General features: G+C 37.7%; 1 protein-coding gene across 3 annotated transcripts in view; it reads left to right on the top strand.

The window, feature by feature from the left end:
* The window catches only part of DDX10 (DEAD-box helicase 10), a 206,030-nt gene that overhangs the window by 171,940 nt on the left and 15,129 nt on the right, over positions 1-18,961 (top strand). Inside the window, exons 17-18 of one of the 3 annotated variants that reach the window (XM_068930312.1) lie at positions 10,540-10,584; positions 10,700-13,521. The exons of 1 other annotated variant lie outside the window; for it this stretch is intronic. In XM_068930312.1, the coding sequence (XP_068786413.1) occupies positions 10,540-10,584; positions 10,700-10,789 (135 nt within the window). In that variant the 3' untranslated portion in view covers positions 10,790-13,521. Of the gene's footprint in view, positions 1-10,539; positions 10,585-10,699; positions 15,314-18,961 lie in introns of those variants that run through there. One more of the 3 variants, XM_068930313.1, reaches the window with a different exon arrangement.

Raw genomic sequence — 18,961 nt, 5'->3', positions numbered from 1 at the left:
TTCAGAAAAAATAGGGAGTTGAAGAGCATTTTCTTCAATCTGGGTCCACAAAATATGTTTATGATCTATAGAAAAGTGCATAGGTAATATGCTTCTTCATAAATTATCCTATAATTATACATATTTTTAAATGATAGTGTAAATAAAATGCAGGGACTTGAATGCGATAACACTATCCCTGCACTGAAATTCGCAGTTCAGTTAAAACAAATAAAGGTCATCATACTCTTTCTTGGAAAGCTTCCAAAATTAACGGCTCTCAACTGTATTTTGTGTTGAGTGTGCCATAATGGCTCTCAGATTTTTCTCTGAAATACTGATCTTGCCCCTCTGTAGAATTATCCTTTCTGTTTATACTCTTTATTTAACTTTGATTTCTTCAAAAGGTAGACAAGAAATTTAAGACTATGGGTGGAAACTTGTGACTTATTAGAGCACATGCAGTACTTTGCAGGTGGAATGGCAAGAAGCATTGGGAAGAAAATTCATAAATACAGAACCTGCAAGTGGAAGACTTAGTTTGGAAAATCTCCGTTTAAGTTTTGTCTTCATTCAGTTTCAGTTTGACATCTCTGAATATGAACAAATGTGGCTCATTAGTGAACTAACAGCAAGAACATTTTGGCCCAGTAGCTTTTGTACGTCTTGTAGTCAGTGGCGTTATTTAGCATGCAAGAGGCTTGTTTCTGCTCACTTCTCATTCTTTCCAAAAGCTCTGCCATGTAATTTGGTGCGTCTTCATTTCCAAATGATCTTTCTTTAACAAAATGGAAGTGACTGCAACGTGCATTATGCAAGCCCTGTTAAAAGCACTGACTAGATTAGAAAGGTGAGGAGGAATGTGAAAATAAAGTTAATAAACAGATTTGACAAACTAGTTGTCCAAAATAAAGTAAAATAGAAAGCTGCAGATAGAGGCTGAGTAATTTTTAATTCTCTCCAGAAAAATTCTAGATTGAAGAACAGTATATTTCACATTTGCAAAATGAAATTAATTGATCTTGAAAATGCAGTTTACTGCAATGCCTGCAATAAAAGCAATTTAGCAACATTTTAGCATCACAGCACAAACAATAAAGCTAGATACAAAACAACTTTCTAGTGTTTAAATTTATTCTGATGCTGATTATTTGACTGTAGTTTGCAGTTTATCCACTCACATTTTTAAATTTTTGCTGCTGCTTTTTTGTGTTCTTAACTTGACATGCAGCATGTCATCAGCATTTAAAAAATCTTGTTATAGGAATGATGTAGTCAAGAAACATTACGGAAGTACTTGTGCTTCAGGTTATTTTCTGCGCAAAATCTTGACTTCTCTGAAACTTGTAATAGCTACTAGATATTACTTTTGTCCCTGACTCTCTTTGCGATCTGTATGAGACGCTTGTTTGTACAACTCAAAACAGCATGAGTGTTGGAAATACCAGCACGTGCCTGTACTCAGCCTCTGGCTACCTTGCCGTCTGAAAAGCAGGACAAGTACATACACAAAATCAGAAATTTCTAGTAGTTCAGATTACTCCTTAAGAAAAGGCAGCTTAAAGCACAATGTAAAGATATTAGTACTGAAATAAGATATCAGTACTGAAATGTTAGCAGGTGCTCCATGCTAGCTGTCTGATTTTCAGGAAATTCAGTGAAATTGTTCAGATAAACCAAAAGTTGTTAGCTTCTTGGCCTGAATACTAAGTCATTTTCTCTCTAGCAGAGAAACAGCTTTTTCGTCTTTTAATAAAGCCCTTCTTTTTCTAAAAGAGAGTTACTTTCAGCTTCTACTTTACAGCCAAAATACTGGTTAGTAAATATATGTTTGTGCATGTGATTGGGATCAAAGAGGAAACGATTGAGGATTTGTATAAATAAATGTACTGATTCAAAGGAATTTCTGGACTGTTCTGAGAGAAGATATTTATCCAGGACAAAAGCTGAATATTATAGTTTAGGCTCTGTTAATAAAACAGTTTTTTGACAAATGTATAAACAGCTTAAACAGTCCTCTTTAAAGAGAGGACTGTGATGTTAAGGACTCCTCTTCTGTGCCCCAGTCAGAGTATCCCATTCCCACAGATTCCCTGAAGCTCAAAATACTGATTACTTTAAAGTAGGCTTCCTTTATTGTTTAAGAGGTAGTATTTGCTGTTGGTAATTCAGCGTGCTGGTTATCTAGATTTCATTTCTTGCTTGAGACTCATTTGAAATTGTTAATTTTGCAGGGGGAAACTAGAGGGAGAATGTGGTAAATTCTCAGCTGTTCTTTGTCGAGTGGGTGATCCACCGTGCTCAAAAGCTGAGATCTTGGATTTAGCTGGCGTTGACAACTTTTTCTGTCTAGCAAAGATGCTAATGCTTGTAACATCTAGCTATGTACAAGCTAGCACAGTATATAATGCTTAATCAGCACTGCATGCAAACCCCTTCACTATGGACCTTCTGTGGAATTAGGGGCTATTTTCATGCCTAGGCACTTAATGCCAGGGTAAAATATAGTTGCCTACATTTACATTAAATGGATATGATGCTGGTAGGCTAAGCAAAAGGACTTCTCGTAGCTACAAGGTGTCAGAGAAAAAGCAAAGAGGGGGAGGACCTGGGCACGCCGATGGGATGAGCTTGCTGAAAGGATCGCTTCCTCCTGTAATAGGGTAGCCACCTTTCTTGAGGAAATTTCCGCCTTCACAGTAGAGATGGTTGGGGTCAACTGAACTCATCATGAGTTACAGCACAGCGCAATGGCACAATCCGGAATGAAGGCATTTGGTTTTTGTATGCAGAGTGGCATATAAACTGGTGGTTTAAAGAGCTACTTTCTATGCAGTTCTGTCGTCTCTGCTGCCGAAGATGCAGCTTCTGAGAGCAAGCAGATTACGACTTCAGCCTTCTGACCTTCTTCTAGATGCATCTTTGTATTATTTGTAATACTAGGAAATGATAAAGATTCCTGAAATGTGATGTAGTGTGTGGAAAATGGAGAGAGAATTTGACCTCATCTGTTTAGTGGTAAAAGATTTTCCATAATAAAGAAAGGGAATTTATGGAATCTTAGAGTTAGTCTGGTGTGTCCAAAGTGCCTGGGAATCTCTTGTTTGTGTGTTTGTTTGTGTGTTTGTTTTTTAATAATTTACATACTGGCAGAAAAATAATCCATCCTCTGTTTAATCTAAACATCTCATTTATCAGCTTGTCTTCCCATGTAGAAGTATCTGTGCTGAAATAGATTGCTGATGAGGTGGCTGAAGGCCTCGGAGAGGTAGCTTATGTTCACTGGTGATGCCACTTCATCAGAATTGTAAGGAGAGTTTATGGAACAGTGACTTGAATTATGATATGCTTTTAAGAGAAGGCATTTACAAATAACTTTCTTGTCTCTTTTTAGTTATGCATAATGTATGAAACATGATTCTATGCCTATTTAATAAAAATGGATTTAATACAAAAACAAGTTTAATTAAAACTCATAACTGGAGATATCAGAATGCTGATCACAGGTCTGAATGTACTTCTTTCTAAATGTAGTTATATATTCTGAATTTCATGATGGATGTTATGAACTCAGTGCTTTGGGGAGTCATGCATAATGTAACAAGGATTTTCACTTAACAGTACCTCCAGCAAATGTTCTCTGCACTAATATTGTATGCCAAGTAGAATTTGATGTAACAAATGATTTACTTATTTTATATAAGTCATTAAATTTTATCCTCAAAATTTTGTGAAACTGCAAGAACTTAAAAAGGAAGCTTAACGCATTTAAGTTACATATGTGAAGAGATAGGTTTGTGGATACAATTAAGTCATAACATGATTTTATAATCGGGTAGGTTTTCTGAGGAAGAAATAATTTTAGTGACTTCATAAAGCTGAAATTCTGAACTTGTCTACTCTGAGGATTAGTAGTCTTGAAGAAAGTAAAAATATTGTTTTTAAGGTTAAGTATTCCATTTGCAAAGATGTGTAACTTGTGTAAAGAGGACCAGGCACCTAGCTCCATCATTTCTCAAATGGAGAAATACTGCTAAGTCTCTAAAATTGTATTAATGTTAAAGCTTGTTTCAGGGTCACATTTAAAGGGTTTTTTGTTTGCCTTTGTTTAGCATAGCGGATGAAAAAGGTTTCTAAGCGCCCTCCCCCACCCCCAAAAGGTTTTCACCTGCCATTTTAAGTACTCAACAATTTAAGAGTTTGAGGAGTTATGTAAACCTAGGAAACTGTATGACAGCTATGAGAGAAAATGGCAGCTAACTGTAACTTTTATGTACAGGATATTTTATAGTTACTGGGTTTGGATGGTTGTTGGGATTGAGTCAGTAAATATCAGTGACTTCTAATTGCCTTTTTAATAAATCCATTTTGCAGTTTTGTAGGTTCTCTGCCCCGAGCGTATCTTGAGAAAGGGTTTAAAGGAAATAATAGTAGGACTCTATAGTAAATCCTGTACCTTCCCTAAGCTGTTTAGGAAAGATTTCTAAACATTTATTTCTGCAATGGTGAAACCTTTTTTACCAATGTTGTTATGATTATTATTTTTTCTTGGCTTAAGAAGTAGTGATTTGCTGTAAAAACAGGAATTACGGGTTAAAGTGCCATCCTGCGATCTGATGCATTGGGTGGACTGTTATTTGAATCCCCTAAAGACTTCGGTGGGACCTGTAGAGAGAGATGCAGTAGGTTGCATGTGTGCTTCGGTAACTTGGAGGGGATATATAACTCAGCATGCAGAGGTACGTGCCTGTGAGTTTGGTACTCTAGCGATGGCATATAGCCAGGACCTTCAGTGCTCCCTGACAGACTGGGTCCTAGATTTGCTTTCAGGGTGCTCAGATCTGACTATACTGGCACAGAAGCCAAAAAGTTCTGTGAAGGTTTTTTTAAAAGTTACCATATGATATGAATGTGTTCAACATGAAAACAAATAACACGGAATCTCCTGCATTATTTGTTATGTATTTTACATCTTTTATGCTGTGTCCAGGCTTTCAGTGCTCCGCAAAGACTGAAGGAGCTGAACAGTTCTGCCTCAAGCAGGGGAGTCCAGCTTAAACGATAGGACTGGACTGTTTATAACCCGCAGTAGCCCAGGACTGTTAATAACCCACAGCATGTTGCACCATTCTCCTTCCTACAGCCGTTCTCCTCTCCTCTTCCAGCTTTGTTTGGTTCTTTGTCTTCCATTTCCTTTTCCATTTTGCCGCGCTCCTCCCTATACCCTCCTACCACCTTCTTTATCTTTCCAGGTCCCTCCTGCTTTCTCTTGGCGCGAAGCGGAGAGGCTGGGCTGGTGCCCATGCCTCGGCAGCCCACTAGGCCAGTGGAGCTTGCGCATGCTGCTTGGTTGACGTGGGCACCATGGGGCAGTGCGTCCTTCTCCCGAGGGCTGGCCAGTGTGGACGGGAGCATTTCTTGTCAGTCTGATCAATCAGGTCTGCTGGGTGGGAGCCAAAGGGTGTTTTACTGGTGAGCTGCCCAGTATGTCACCTTGGAGAGTCTTCTCGTCCCTGAACAGGACAGCTGCGCCTCAGTTTTCAGCTGACCAAAAAAGTTACCCTGACAGCTGTATCCCAGCTTATGAGCTACGCATTCGGAGGCCTGATCTAGAGAAGAGAAAGTCAGGAAATAGGTAGAGTACTTGAAAAGTAAAAGTGCAGTCTGACCTTGCAGCTCATTGCCTGTGGGGCAAAAAGTAATGAGTTTGTAAAAGGGAAGATCGATACAGATTTGAGAAATAGTAGTCCAATGCTAATTTAGTCCAATGAGCTAAATACTAGTATAAGTTGTGTGAGGAGACTGTGGTTTTCTCATCACTGGAAGCTTTAGAAATAAAGATAGGAATGTTTCAGCTGTAGCTTATTCACTCATGGAGGAGGAAGAGGATGGAGGAGGTGACCACCAGCTCTGTTTTTTCTGCAAATCCTGTAGGTTTTCTCTTGACACGATTGCTCTGTAGTGTGTCAAAGAGAGGCCTCTGTATCAGCGTTGGAAATATCCTATCGAGAAAGGCATGAGACAGTTTGGGTTTATGGAACAAGCCCATTCCCTGGGTGTTTCTTGGGAACTGCTGTGAGTGAGCATTTGACAATATTTATCTGTAGGTTTTGGAATTACTGGCGTACTGAGATTAATGGAGCAGTCCACATCCAGTTGCTGTCAGTCCCAAGAAGTTATTGTTACATCAATTTACCTAAGTCATGTCTTTGAGCTTTTCATGGCAAAAAGTCTGGAGTGAGTTGATTTTATTCATTTAAAATAAAGATTTTGGAGGATGGTGCCATAGGGAGGAGTTAGAGTCTAAACGACCTGCTTGAACTCATGAATATTATATAGTACATTGTTGCAGTCAGGCATATGTTTTAATTTTTATTTAGTAGGCTATATGTATTTCTAGTAAGGACAGTAGTTTCCACTGTGTTATGTATACACAAAGCCTGTCTTGGGTCTGTACTAAATTGTTTGTTGTGGTGGCACATTAGGATGCTCTGTGGCTGGCAAATTAATGAGAACTTGCAATATGGCTACACCTAAACCAATAGATCTTATAGATCTTGTTTTCGGTTAGCTATTTCTATTTTCAGTATTTACTAATGTACAGCAAAGTGTGGTTGCAAGCAGACTGTATAACACAAAGTCAGTAGAGCAAATGAGCTGTTTGCACTGGAGTTTAAAATGAGCAGTAAAGTTAGGATAAAATTACTTTTTGTGACAGCTTTCTAAACATGCTATGATTTATTTTAAGTAAATGAGATTAACATTTACCCATCTTGCTTTTACTCCCCTTTTGCATTTTGTATGTGTGTTGCAAGTATTTGGGGGAAGGATATTAAAACACAAAACAAAACAAAACACCCAATCCATATTCTCTCTTACGCTTATTTGGAACGTGGTAAGTGAAAGTCAACAGCTCAGTAAAAAGATCAAAACGGTTATTTAAATTCACAATTTAAGTTAAATACATTTTTTTTTCTTTATGAGAAATTAAAAATATTAGGTTACTTGAAAGTGGTAAGGAACGGTCTACGTAGAATCTACTAAAATAATGTAAAAATGAACAATTCAAGCAATAAATACAGATGTTGATCAAGTTCCATGATTTAGAGAACTGTTCCAAAAGTGTGTTTTCATAACAATTGCTTCCTTTCCAGGTTCAAAGGAAGCAATATTTTCTTCATTTGAACATACTCGATTGGTTCAATTCAATGTATAGTTAATTGGAGCTTGAAAAATGTTATTAGAATTTAAAGAACTAGGTATCATTGTTTATTCTTGCTTTCCTCTTTCAGTTGATGAATAGAAATTAGATCTGAGGGTATGAGCCATACCAAAATCTTGTAAGAAGGAATGCTCAGAGGCCGTAAAAGTTCTTTGTTAGCAGCAGAGAAGGAATATCTTAATAAATGTTAGTTTAAGGAATAGAAGCTGTTTGGATAAATTTAATTTTTCTTGTGTGCAGCAGTTGTATTTAAGATGGTTCTACTTCACTTATTAATTAGCAATAGCTTGAAAATAATATACATGAGGTATATATTTTATATAAGATAATGAAAGTTCTGCTTGAAATCTGTTTCCATTTCAGATGGAATAAAAGTCAACGTGACACTAATCATGATTAAAAAATTAATCATTTGGTAAATAAGCAATGGCATATTCACGATTTGCTAATGTAATGGAAAAGGAAATATTGAAACTTTAAATAGATTTATGTTCAGCTGTATAATTGCTTAAATAAAAGTGATGTGCATTCTGGTCAGCCTAAAATAGTACCAAATTCTGTGTAAAAGCCAGTGAAAAATAGCCTTGCTTCAGAATACTCACAACTGTAAAACAAGAGAAACATTGTTTACTTGAAGTGTGAATGAAGTGTTTGCTGATTTTAATTATGATTGCAATTACAAATTTTAATCGCCAATTTAAGTTGGTGCACCCTGATTTTACTGCCTCTAATTTCTCAAGAAACAAATGCAAAGTGGCATAGGTTTGGTACAATATGGAAAATTAAAGTTGGTATCTTTCTGTGAGTTAATAACGTTTTGTCTAACTGCCCATAAGTTTGATCCCTCAGACAGTTTTACCAAAATGTAATTTTCTGAGCATCCAATAGAGCCATGTTTCACAAAAGCTATTCTCCCAAGAGCTAAATGCCAAGGTAATCAATCATGCAGTGTACTATGTCCTGTTGTTATGGATATAATACATTATTTATGCAGTATAAAGATTTTTCAGATGTTGCTAAAATGAACAGGCAAGTGAATGAGCAAGTGAGAGGCATACTATGTCCACAGCTGAAAATGGCATTTGCCTAGGTTAAAATTTGTAAAGATGGTTTCGGTGCCTGTAATGTGTTTGAGACTGCTTTGCTGCAAGTATGGGGTAGGGGCTTTTGGCGGGTGGAAAGAAATCGGTTAGAGATCTGTTATATACTGATTACATATTCCGATGAGTGCCAGATTTTCTACTCTTAACATTTGTATACCACTTGTATTTCAAATACTGGAAACTAAAGTTGTTAATAACTGGAAATACATTAAAACATTTTAACAGTACAAAAATGAAAGACTTTTGTTTGAGATAGTACAATGTGATTCCTTCATGATCCATCACTGATATATTTAATTTAATTAATAATTTATTAAGCAGATGCTTAGGCTTTTGATGGGAAGTTGTCTGGGGTCTTTTTTTTTTTTTCCTCCTCCCTTCACCACATTGCTCCAAATATTTTTGCACTCTGATTTTCCTCCTACATGGATCCTGCTCTCTGAGAGGCCTGATGTTAATCAGGCTGCTGCTTACTCACTGGTTGTTCACTTGGCCTCTCCATGGTGTCTGCTCCAACGGTGCTGTTGATTTCTGTCTTTTATCTGCACTGCATTGTTACTTATTCTCTTGATGTGATGCTCTTCTCCATTCTAAGTCTTTTGCTACCATTACAAGATCTGCTTTGCCAAACCGCTCCTTAGCTTTCTCTCTTTGTTCCTGACCTTATGCTGGATGGGATCTAAGGTAGAAGTTCCGTGATCATGCTGGCTTTCCTCACTCCAAATTTACTCTCTCCATCTGCAAACATTTTAACCTCACATATCTCCATTGCCAGATGCCATCACTGCCTTTTTAAAATATTTCCCCAATTCTTCCCTCCTCATGCTTCCAATTCTGTCTTTCCTAATAGGATCTCACCAGTTTCTTGCAAGAAGGATGAGTGAATATAATAACACTTTCTTGTAATGTTTGGAGACTAACTGTTCTATTTGTGTTAGTGATCTCATTCCCTCAACCTATTGCCCTTCCTTTAACTTGCTGTCATTTTTTTCTCTCTCTGTATTCTGAGATTTGCTTTATGATACACACATGCTTTAGACTCAACAATTTTAAAATTTCCCCGTCGTCCTCATCGCTCACCCTATTTGCATCTTTCACCTTCTCAGCTTCAAACTTACTAAGGCTCCTTCTGGAGCTGATGTCTCTGATTTCTTTCATGTGATTCTACTATGAACCATTTTCTTTCCAGCTTTCAGTTTTTAGACTTCATTGATTCTACATTTGCGTTTCTCAGAAGATTGTGTATGTCTTTGCCTTCCCTGGCCTTCCGCCTTCATCTGTGTCACCAGCTTCTTCATTTCAAATCTTGGGGGTAATTTTTTTTTTAGAGGTTTTTCAGGTAGATGTGCCCACCCTCACTTTCGCTCATTGTCATCTCTAGTAATTTCTCCTTCAGAATTTCAGGAATTTCATAATCTTCAGTCTCCTTTCATGACAACGTTTTGCACAGCTCTGCCTTTTGCTTTTTTTCCTCTCCTCATCAGTGGAGAAATCTCATCCATGAACACAAATTCATTTCTGTGGTAATGAGTTGCAGTTCTGTCTTTCCACTCCAGCTCTATCCTTCTGTCCAAATTAAGATCTTAGCTTCTTTCTCTGATGTTTCATGGTTTAGGCAGTTCTCAAGAAAAAAATTGTACCTTCTTTGGTATCTTCTTTCTTGGTCACTGTGGGTATCATCACTATCTCTTGCTTAAGCCTATACCTTAGTATCATCTTTGATAACTGCATATCTAAATGTTTCTTAATCCTCTTTTTGTCCCTTTATTTTCCACAGATGATAAATTACATTATCTGTTTCCCAAAAGAGAATCATTATGTTGCTTCTCCCTGTACCTTAATAATATTTCTGGTCTCTATTGCACACATGCTCTTTCCTTTGTCTCAAATTCCCTGAATAACAGTAACTCTCAGCAATTATTTTTAACTTATATTTCACTTTGAAGTTACCTTTTAAAAAAAATTTAGAGGAGAAAATTGTGTTTCTTCCATATAGTTGGCAGGTCTAAAAGATCTTGCCTCATGTATATATTTTCTTTTTCTTCCCATTTGACGTTTCTGAGGCATGACTTTCTATTCATTCACATGGATAAAACTATCATCAAGGGATATTGTCATTTTATGTCTTGACTTCTTCATCGTCCTTTCTGCCTTCCTTTATGAATGCTGTTTTGCTCCATTCATATGTATTCAAAAAGCTGCTGCAAAGTTACCACTCTTTGTGTCTCTCTACAGGCCCTTCGTGCTCAGCATCCTTCATGGCCTGTCATCACTCAATTGGTATCAAGAGCTTAGTTCTCGCCCCTTATCACCCGCTTGCTCACTTCTCAAACAGTGATTTTTCTTTCCTTTTTTTCTTTTTCTGGTCTCCGCTTTTCCTCTCACTCAACAAAAGCTGCCTGTGGATGGCTGCCAGTCTACCTCCGAAGCTTTTTCCAGTTCTTCGTTCAAGATCCTCCTTGCAACAAAGCCTGTGGAAGTATGAAAGGCAGGCCTCCTGATGTATTGTGGCCAGCGCTCATAACCTGTCCCGGGCAGCTCGCTTCTGTGTACTTCATCAGACTGTATTCATCTGGTCTCACTAGTCTGCTAGTTAACCCATACGCTCTTTGGGCCAGGAACTGTCTTTTGCACAGATTTACAACACAAAGTAGAATGGGATCCGTGACTTGGGAACATGGATTCTACAACAAAACAATTAATAATAAATGACTCTCAAATGTGCAGCTTTTCATAGTCGAATAAGCCTCAGCTAGGCAGTATCTTAATTATTTACAAACAGGAAACTATTGCTACTGTTGAAGGGGGCCTCATGAGTGCAAGTTTGTTTCTCCTTCTAACAGCAACCAATTAAGTAAGTACCATAAGCAGCAATAGTTCTTACTGTTTCTTTTCCTGTGTTCTGTATGTAGAAGCACCAGTGGCAGTTCAAATGAATTTCAGTATTTCAGCTTCAAATAGATGTGGGGAATTCATTTAATTCATATTTTTGCTCCCTGTAAACATGCTATTTTACAAACCTATTTTGCACAGTGTTTAGAGTACATAACTTGCCCAGTGTAGTGAAAATGAGTCTTACCATCATAGGAAAGCTTATCCAGTGAACAGTACCAATGTTGTTCTTTCTCTCATTCACTGAATACAAATCGGTTGTTTCAAGGGAAGAGCAGCACTAACTAGTTTAAAGGAATTGCGTGACTTAACAACATTTCTTGTGATTATTTTGTGTTAAATGCTGCTGTTGATCTGTTTATTCAAGAAAAATATAACAGTTACTGAACAAATGATGATCTTTGCTTTCAGTCTACGCTGTATAGTCCTGGCTGTGGGTACTTTTGCTGCATAGCAGGAAAGAATGCAGTTTCTTCTGCCTCGTTCAAAAGTGCCGCAAAGGGATACAAAGAGAAATCTTTTCTGCGGGGGCTGTCTCAGTGGACATGTGCAGGGGTTCCCTGGAGACGACTGATGTGCTGAATGTGTGAACACAGAGAGAGAAGTCTTTGGAGAATTGTTTTCTGTGTTTGGGCTGACAGCCATGACTGCTGCGAACCTAGAAGTAAAGAGAAAGAGAGAGGAGGGGAATGTAAAGAGATAGGTCAAGGATTACATGTGTAGAATATAAATTTAAAAGCAGTGTTCCAGGATGTCATTTTTTATTTTTTGTAAGCGGCCCTTAGACTTTTGGACATGTATTTGACATGTTTGATTCTCCTAGGGCTTTTTTGCATTTTTTTATAAGGCACGGGGAGGGGGGGGAGGTCCTGTAGTACTTGCTCCCTTGCACACAAAGTAATACTTAACAATCTGGTATTAGAAAGATTTCAGATTAAAAATTGTTTAGACTTTTCCACTTTGGAGCCTTTGCATTGTTAAATGTTTTGAATCAGTTTTCATTCCGACGGTGATTTGATATGCATACTGCCTTCTGTGTCCAGGTGCTGGCATGGCAAATACTGGAACCTTTATACTTTTCTAGAGATTAAGCTATTACGCTGTTAGCTGAAATGCCAGAGGTTTGCTTATAGTGCTAAACATCCTAGGCTTGATTCTTTATGGCAAATAAAGCAACTGTGTGCCTGTGCTCCTATTTCATTACACTGGGCTTTCACTTTTCAGTTCACTGTAAATCTGTGAACTATCACTCTCTGAAATCAAGGTTGTTATGTGCAGTAGGATGAACCCTTTTGTTTGTCAAATTTTTATGTATTCTGTTGTGTATTTTGCTACCAGTGCTACCTACCTTCGTTTTCATAGTAACTTCATTTATCTTGTTTAAGTTGTATTTTCATGTCGGTAACATGAATCAAATTAACAGTATAATTGTTTTATCCTGACTTTTAACATCAGAATTGTATTAGGTTGCCCTTTTATTGTAATCACATTGAAAATTATAGCCAGTAACAATTAAAAAAATCTTGTATTTACAGTGAGCATCTATGAAGGGCTTTTAGGAGTAAAATAAAGAATTAAAAGCATAAGGCCTAATCATGAGATGTAGCCATTATATAATTCAACTGCAAAGAAGAGCAAATACGCTGGAGAAAAAAGTCTTTGGATGATTTTCTCAGAAATTTGCAGAATTTAATCTTTAGGTTAGCAGGAGTTTGTAAATACACTGCATTGCAAATTGCTGCTGAAGAAGGTCAAAGTCCCATCCTAATCAATGTCATTTAGATAACATGGAAGTGCACTCACAAATCCTTCTCAATCAGTAAAAATATGGGGTGGAACCCTCCAGGAGCTTCACCTTGTCTTTTTGGCCCGAGAACAAATGGGTATAAACGAATATGAGCCAAAGCAGGTTTAATTATAAAGGGATTTTTAATCACTGTATAACTGACTTTTTGAAAGAGCATTCCCATTTGAATAATGGGGCAGAACTAGCCAACTGGTTATGAGATGCAGATCAATAAAAGCATGAGGTTGATTGCTCAAATGGTATGGTTGCTTGTGGCAATAGAGAACTTGGCCTAAAGTGATAGTGCAGTTTCCTGTGTTCTGGTGTGATGTGATAGTGTATAACCCGTGAAAATGAAAGCTTAAACCACTTTCTACCCAAGTCAGATTTCTAATGCTCTCCTTCTTTAAATGCCTTTGCAGTGAATACTTTAAAATGCTGTGTACCCAATTTAGAATAATTATTTCAAACTAGATTGCACTGGCTTTCAGATAAAACAGGTATATAATAGTTAAGTTAATAAAACTGTTGATGTATTCAGAATGTGTTCTTTGTTCGTGTGAATTTCATTTGTAGAGAGATTTTTTTAGATCAAAATTTACCCTTGCATAGGTCACAGATGAAGTGCTAGGCATGATAGAATCTTTCTCAGTATGCATTTATCATGTTTGTTATTAACTCTTAATACAGAATTTAAGTACTTTACAAAAAATCAGGTTTACCAATAAATGTATGCCTTCTACTATGGTATCTAGAGGAGCTTTACTATCAAAAAGTAGAATGTGAATGTGAAATTTTTATGATTTTTGTATTTTCCATGGTTCTGAACTGTGCTGGTAGCAGGAGAAATTTTAAAAGTAGATTCCTTTGTTACATTTACGCTCTAAAAATTGGCATGGCGGTATATATGTATCAGCATGTACTGGTTTGGAATAAAGGCTTACCCGTTCACTAGCCATAATATGTTGAGCATATAGGAATGCTCAGAAAGAAAATAAAGTATTTTTAAGGACATTCTTTTAGATCACTGGTATACAGTAAGATTCTACTGCATCAGCTATGCTAATTTTATTTTTGAAGATGTCAGATTGCTTAAAAATAAACAAAGAACAACTGGATGAAATCGAACGTTGGTGAGACTGATGCTGCTTGGGAAGGGTGAGCGCTTTGAAGAAGCAGCCAAGACCTAGCTATCACCTCCATTGAAGAACAAGAATGGTCTCCCTTTAAAGTGACGTGAAATCCAGAAGCTCTGATTGACTCCTTCCAACGTTTGGAAGACAAGTTAGAACATCTCAGCATCAAAGTCTATATCTGTCACCAAGAGTTAAACTACCACCGTGGTTTCTCCAATTTTTGTGTACCAACCTTCGGTAGTAAACACATTTAAACTATTGCAGCCATCTGGCTAGACCCTTGAAACTCCAGAAATAGTTGACCCTATTCACGTCCAAATCCTTGGCTTTCTGTTGTGTGCCTCAAAAGCATCTGCAAGCTTCAGACCGTGAGATCAGGAAGTCCTGCAACAACAACATGTTCTCTGCTCTTCCCACCCTTTTGTACGCTGCTTCCTCTTACTACCTACATGTAAGAAGAAACAAGCCTAGGAGGAGTGACAGGACAAATTGCAGAAGAGAAGTAGATGTCACCTGTTAGGATTAATGTTCAAGATGATTTTGATGCAAGTGACAAATGGTAGAAGATAACAGGGAGAAAGCTCCTGTGACTTGATCGCAGTTCATGAAGGTTGACATTAAACATCATCTTAGAAGTATGGCCTTTTTCCTTTTAACTTAGAAGAAAAAATGATCCTTGCCTCAGTGTAATGGTGCTCTATGTGTTTGTCACCTCCAGGCAGGACCTTTGTAATTCAGTTTAGGTCGAGCTGGATATGAAGGCTATTGATGACCTTTAGATAGTATGCAGTGTGGCTGACACGTTTGTAGGTGGTTTAGGCAGCTCTTTGTACATTAGATCTGCACTCAGTTTGCTCCACTGGCTCCCAGTCAGTATCCAGGCTGAGGTCTGAGGCTTGATCTTCCAAGCAAGTATTGGATCAAACACCCCAGCTACATCAAAGGCTGCTTTTCTATTTGTGAACCACAAGAATAGCTGTATTTCCTTAAGGCAGTGTAGATGATGAAATAACAGAGCAACTGTGTATTAGCTGGGGACAAAGTATTCTGGGTTAAGAGATCAGGTTATGACCCCCCACAAGGAGGTCAGGGCAATCCAGAGTCAGATGGCTTTGAAGAAATGTCCCAGCACCTCCCTTTCTGTGAATATGTTCCATCATAAAAATGATGCAAAACCAGCTCTCACTTTTGTGTGAAAAATAATTGTGGAAAAAAGAAAATTAATAAAATTTGGAATGCCATCAGTTTATGAAAGGGTTTATATTATATTTTTAAGTATCCTTTTATGTGAACCTTAATACGCTAAATTTTGAAAAGTTGTGTACTTATATGGAGTAACTTACTAACAATATTTAAAGCTTACTTTGTTTAATGTTAAGCCACAAACATCACTTACTAGGAGAGGCCACATGCTTTATTAACAAAAGCCAAAGGTGACATATCTCAAAAGGAGCTGATTGTCTAGACGAGCCACAAACTTATTTTTAATTAATCGGCAACACTCCTTCACTGAGCTTTACATAAAGTACTGTGGACAGACTTGGCAATTCTGAAACAATTCTTTCTCCCCCTCAACCCGGTTACTAGGAACTGATGAATTGCTTAAGGGTTTGGACATAGGAAGTGCAACTCAATAAAATTTAATCTGATTAAAAAACACCTATTAAATTAAATTTGCTATAAATTAAATAACTATATTATATATGAATTTTATTAATTAAATCCTGTAAAATGTAGCATCTTTTATGTATGTGCAGTCTTTCATGGTATGTTTTTCTGCCCTCCCTGTTTATCTTATTGTAATAGATACTTTTCACCTGAAGGCCTAATGCCTGGTAGAAATGAGACATCCTTCCACTATTCGGAAGATTCTAGTCCCTCGAGTGTCTGTCTCCTTAAAAGTGCCCATCAATTCCTTCATTTTTAAGCTTCTATTAGCGTGCCTAACACATTTACATGAGCTCCATGAGCTATTCGGGCTTCTTTACGAAGAAGGGAGGTTCTCGTTTCATCTCATAACAAAGATAAGTAGAAGTTGAGCTAATGGTGTTCTGTCTTGAAGCAGGACAAAAACTCTGTAGAGGAGCCTGCCCTCGCCTTGCGTGCGTTTCTAAAACGTATAAAATTAGGAAGAGCGTGATCATTGCTGAATTGGTACTGCGTAGAGAGCCGATGACAGTAAGTTTTCCCAACACTCCAGCACTGAAGCTTTTGCTGAATTTTCCTGAAGTTTTGTGTTTGTGTAAAAAGCATCTCCTTATGCCTCAGAGGGATACTGTGTGAATGCAGAAATGTTTTCATGTCAGTGCCGTATCGAAACTGAAAGTCTTCATGCCAAGTTTCCATGTACTAAGACTAGATTGCAAAATGCACAGACCAACCTGTGGGCTGTAATAAAAGAGGAAGCTTGTTACCCCTTGGCAGAGTGCAAACAGCAAGATATGTGACGCTGCGTCCTGTTTCCCGGACCAACCTGATTTGACATCTGAATGTATTTCCTTCTGTGGTAGAACTTTATAGTAGTTTGTGCTCCGAAGAACGCTGTCATCTACCTCAGACTTAAATGACAGAAGGCCCAAATCTGTTCCTCAGTTAATCTCTTATTTGATAGTGATGATTGCCATAGGAAGCAGCCAGTCCAAATTTTGTAAATTGTATCCTATTTGTGAATTTTCTCTGGAGAATTTTTACAAGGGTTTATTATATGGAACTATGTCTTTGACTTTTTGGCTCCAGTTCTTGTGGTAAGTAATGCGAAGTTCAGTCATAAGATTTCTCCTTCCCAACTGGCTGATATGAGCTTGAAGCAAGAGTGAAAAATAATGAGTTTCTCTTATTCAACTGTGGTTGATAAATGTTCATTTAAAAGTTTCTGACAATTTCAGAGACTTACAAATATGTTAATTGAATATGTAACAGGCAATACTTACAAGAAAGATGACCTCATGATTCCTGGTGAACTAAAGAAGTATTTTTGTCAATTATTTCTTACAGCGTTTGCCTAACTACAGGTAGTGCCTTGACTGCGTATCTGCAAATTTCCTTCTAGAAGAATGACTGTGAATGTGTAACAAAAGTTAAGCTCTAATCAGTATATGTTTAATCGCCTTATATATGCAGTACATAAATGAAAAAACTTAGGAGACAATGCAGTGTCAACGTTTTGTTGCTGTAAATGAGTATATGAATGAATGGTCCAAATCTTCAAAAATAACTGCCAATAAATGTTAGTATCACATCATTCTGTAGTACAGCCTCACATCCGCATTTTAAACAATGCTTTGTTCCATACCACAGCTTTGAATAGTGTTTCTCTTTGTTTATTGCAAGTACATAGTTAGTATGTGCCAGTTGTGTTGAAAGAATAGACACAATGGGAGGGACAAGTAAAGAGCAAATGTTTAAGGTTTACAAGAAGCGGAAGTCAACTACAATTTCATGTACAATTTTTTTCAGATGTGGAAATGCATTAGTAAGAAGGTAACTTTAAAAGTAGTTTTCTGTTGAGTTAATAGTGCTTTGTAATATTGTACTAAAAGATGAACCAGAGAATAATATTTTTGCAAGTTAGAAAATAGTGTCTAACTCCAAATGCCTTTCCACTACTTTTTATTTTTTGTGACTTTATAGTAAAGTAGCACCTGAAGTTCCCAGTAATCAGCATGGTTTTCAGTTAGCCGTTATGGTACCTTAGGTAGTTTACAGTGCTGCTGAGTCTGATGGTGCTTTTAGAGATTTTATATACCCAGCCATTCAGAATAGTCAAGAGCAAAATGCATGCTTCGTATGCTTTTCTTCTGCCTTGTGATTGCAAATCTCTCTCTTACCCCTTTCTCCTGTGTGCTCCTTTGGTGACCTTCCAATGCGCTGTGGAAGTGCTCCTGGATGACCAGTGAGGGACTCTGTGCAGTGGGGACTAACCTGGGCCCTGGCCAGCCAGTTGCCTCTCTCTCCTTGTACATCTAAATATACAGGGGACCTTTGGTGTGAGGGTTTTTTACTGTGGTGAGCTGTGTACATACCTAATTGCAGCGGTAGAGCCTGGGGCTGGAGAGAGATGGACAGATGAAAAACCAGAGGAAGAATGAAGTATTTAATGATGTAAAATTATTTGTAGAACGATGGATCATTTAAACGGGTACTGCTTTGGAAATTCAACCATATATGTATGTTGTTTAGATATGTAAACAAAAGGTAGCAACGTCTTTAATTATAGGTTCTTTGCATTTGTTTTTCTTTTTCCCATGTGAAATGTATGGATCTAGGAATCATAGTGCTTAGAAGTGCCTGTAAGCTTTTTGGTTTTTTCCCCCTATGTGTACATACACTGTTGCATATGACATTCATATATCTGCTTCCTTTGTGCTTGTTAGCAAGAGAAACACGTACAGAAACATTACCGTTAGTTCAGCACTGCAAAAGCAGTTGGCCTTATTATATTATCTAGGCCTTTATGGAGAAGTAGCTTCCTGGTGCTCTTTGTTAAGAAATTAGAGAGGCACTCCAGCACCCTTGGTGAAACGTGCCAGCTCCAGCAGCCTTTCGAAGAAGTGCTGAGGAGACTGAGGCATGTTGAGCTCTGGAGAGGGGAGATGGGTTCTTGGAGGAGGCCTAAAGAATACGCATCCACTGTGGTGCATGGTTGAAACTCCTCTAGAACAGTTAGTTCAGCATAAGCAGCATTTTGTTTAACTGCAAGGAAACCTGACGGAGTTTTAAATCAGAGCGTTTTGTAAAGTGCATTGCACACAAGTGATTAGTGTGTCTGTAGGCTCATCTCTCTTTGCCAGTATGTTTCTGGGAAACAGTAAAGTTTCACGCTACTTAAGGGCTTTCTCTCAGA

The sequence above is a fragment of the Struthio camelus genome, chromosome 1 (assembly GCF_040807025.1).
Source record: "Struthio camelus isolate bStrCam1 chromosome 1, bStrCam1.hap1, whole genome shotgun sequence".
Lineage (NCBI taxonomy): Eukaryota > Metazoa > Chordata > Aves > Struthioniformes > Struthionidae > Struthio > Struthio camelus.
This window is presented reverse-complemented; position numbering and strand designations above follow the sequence as displayed.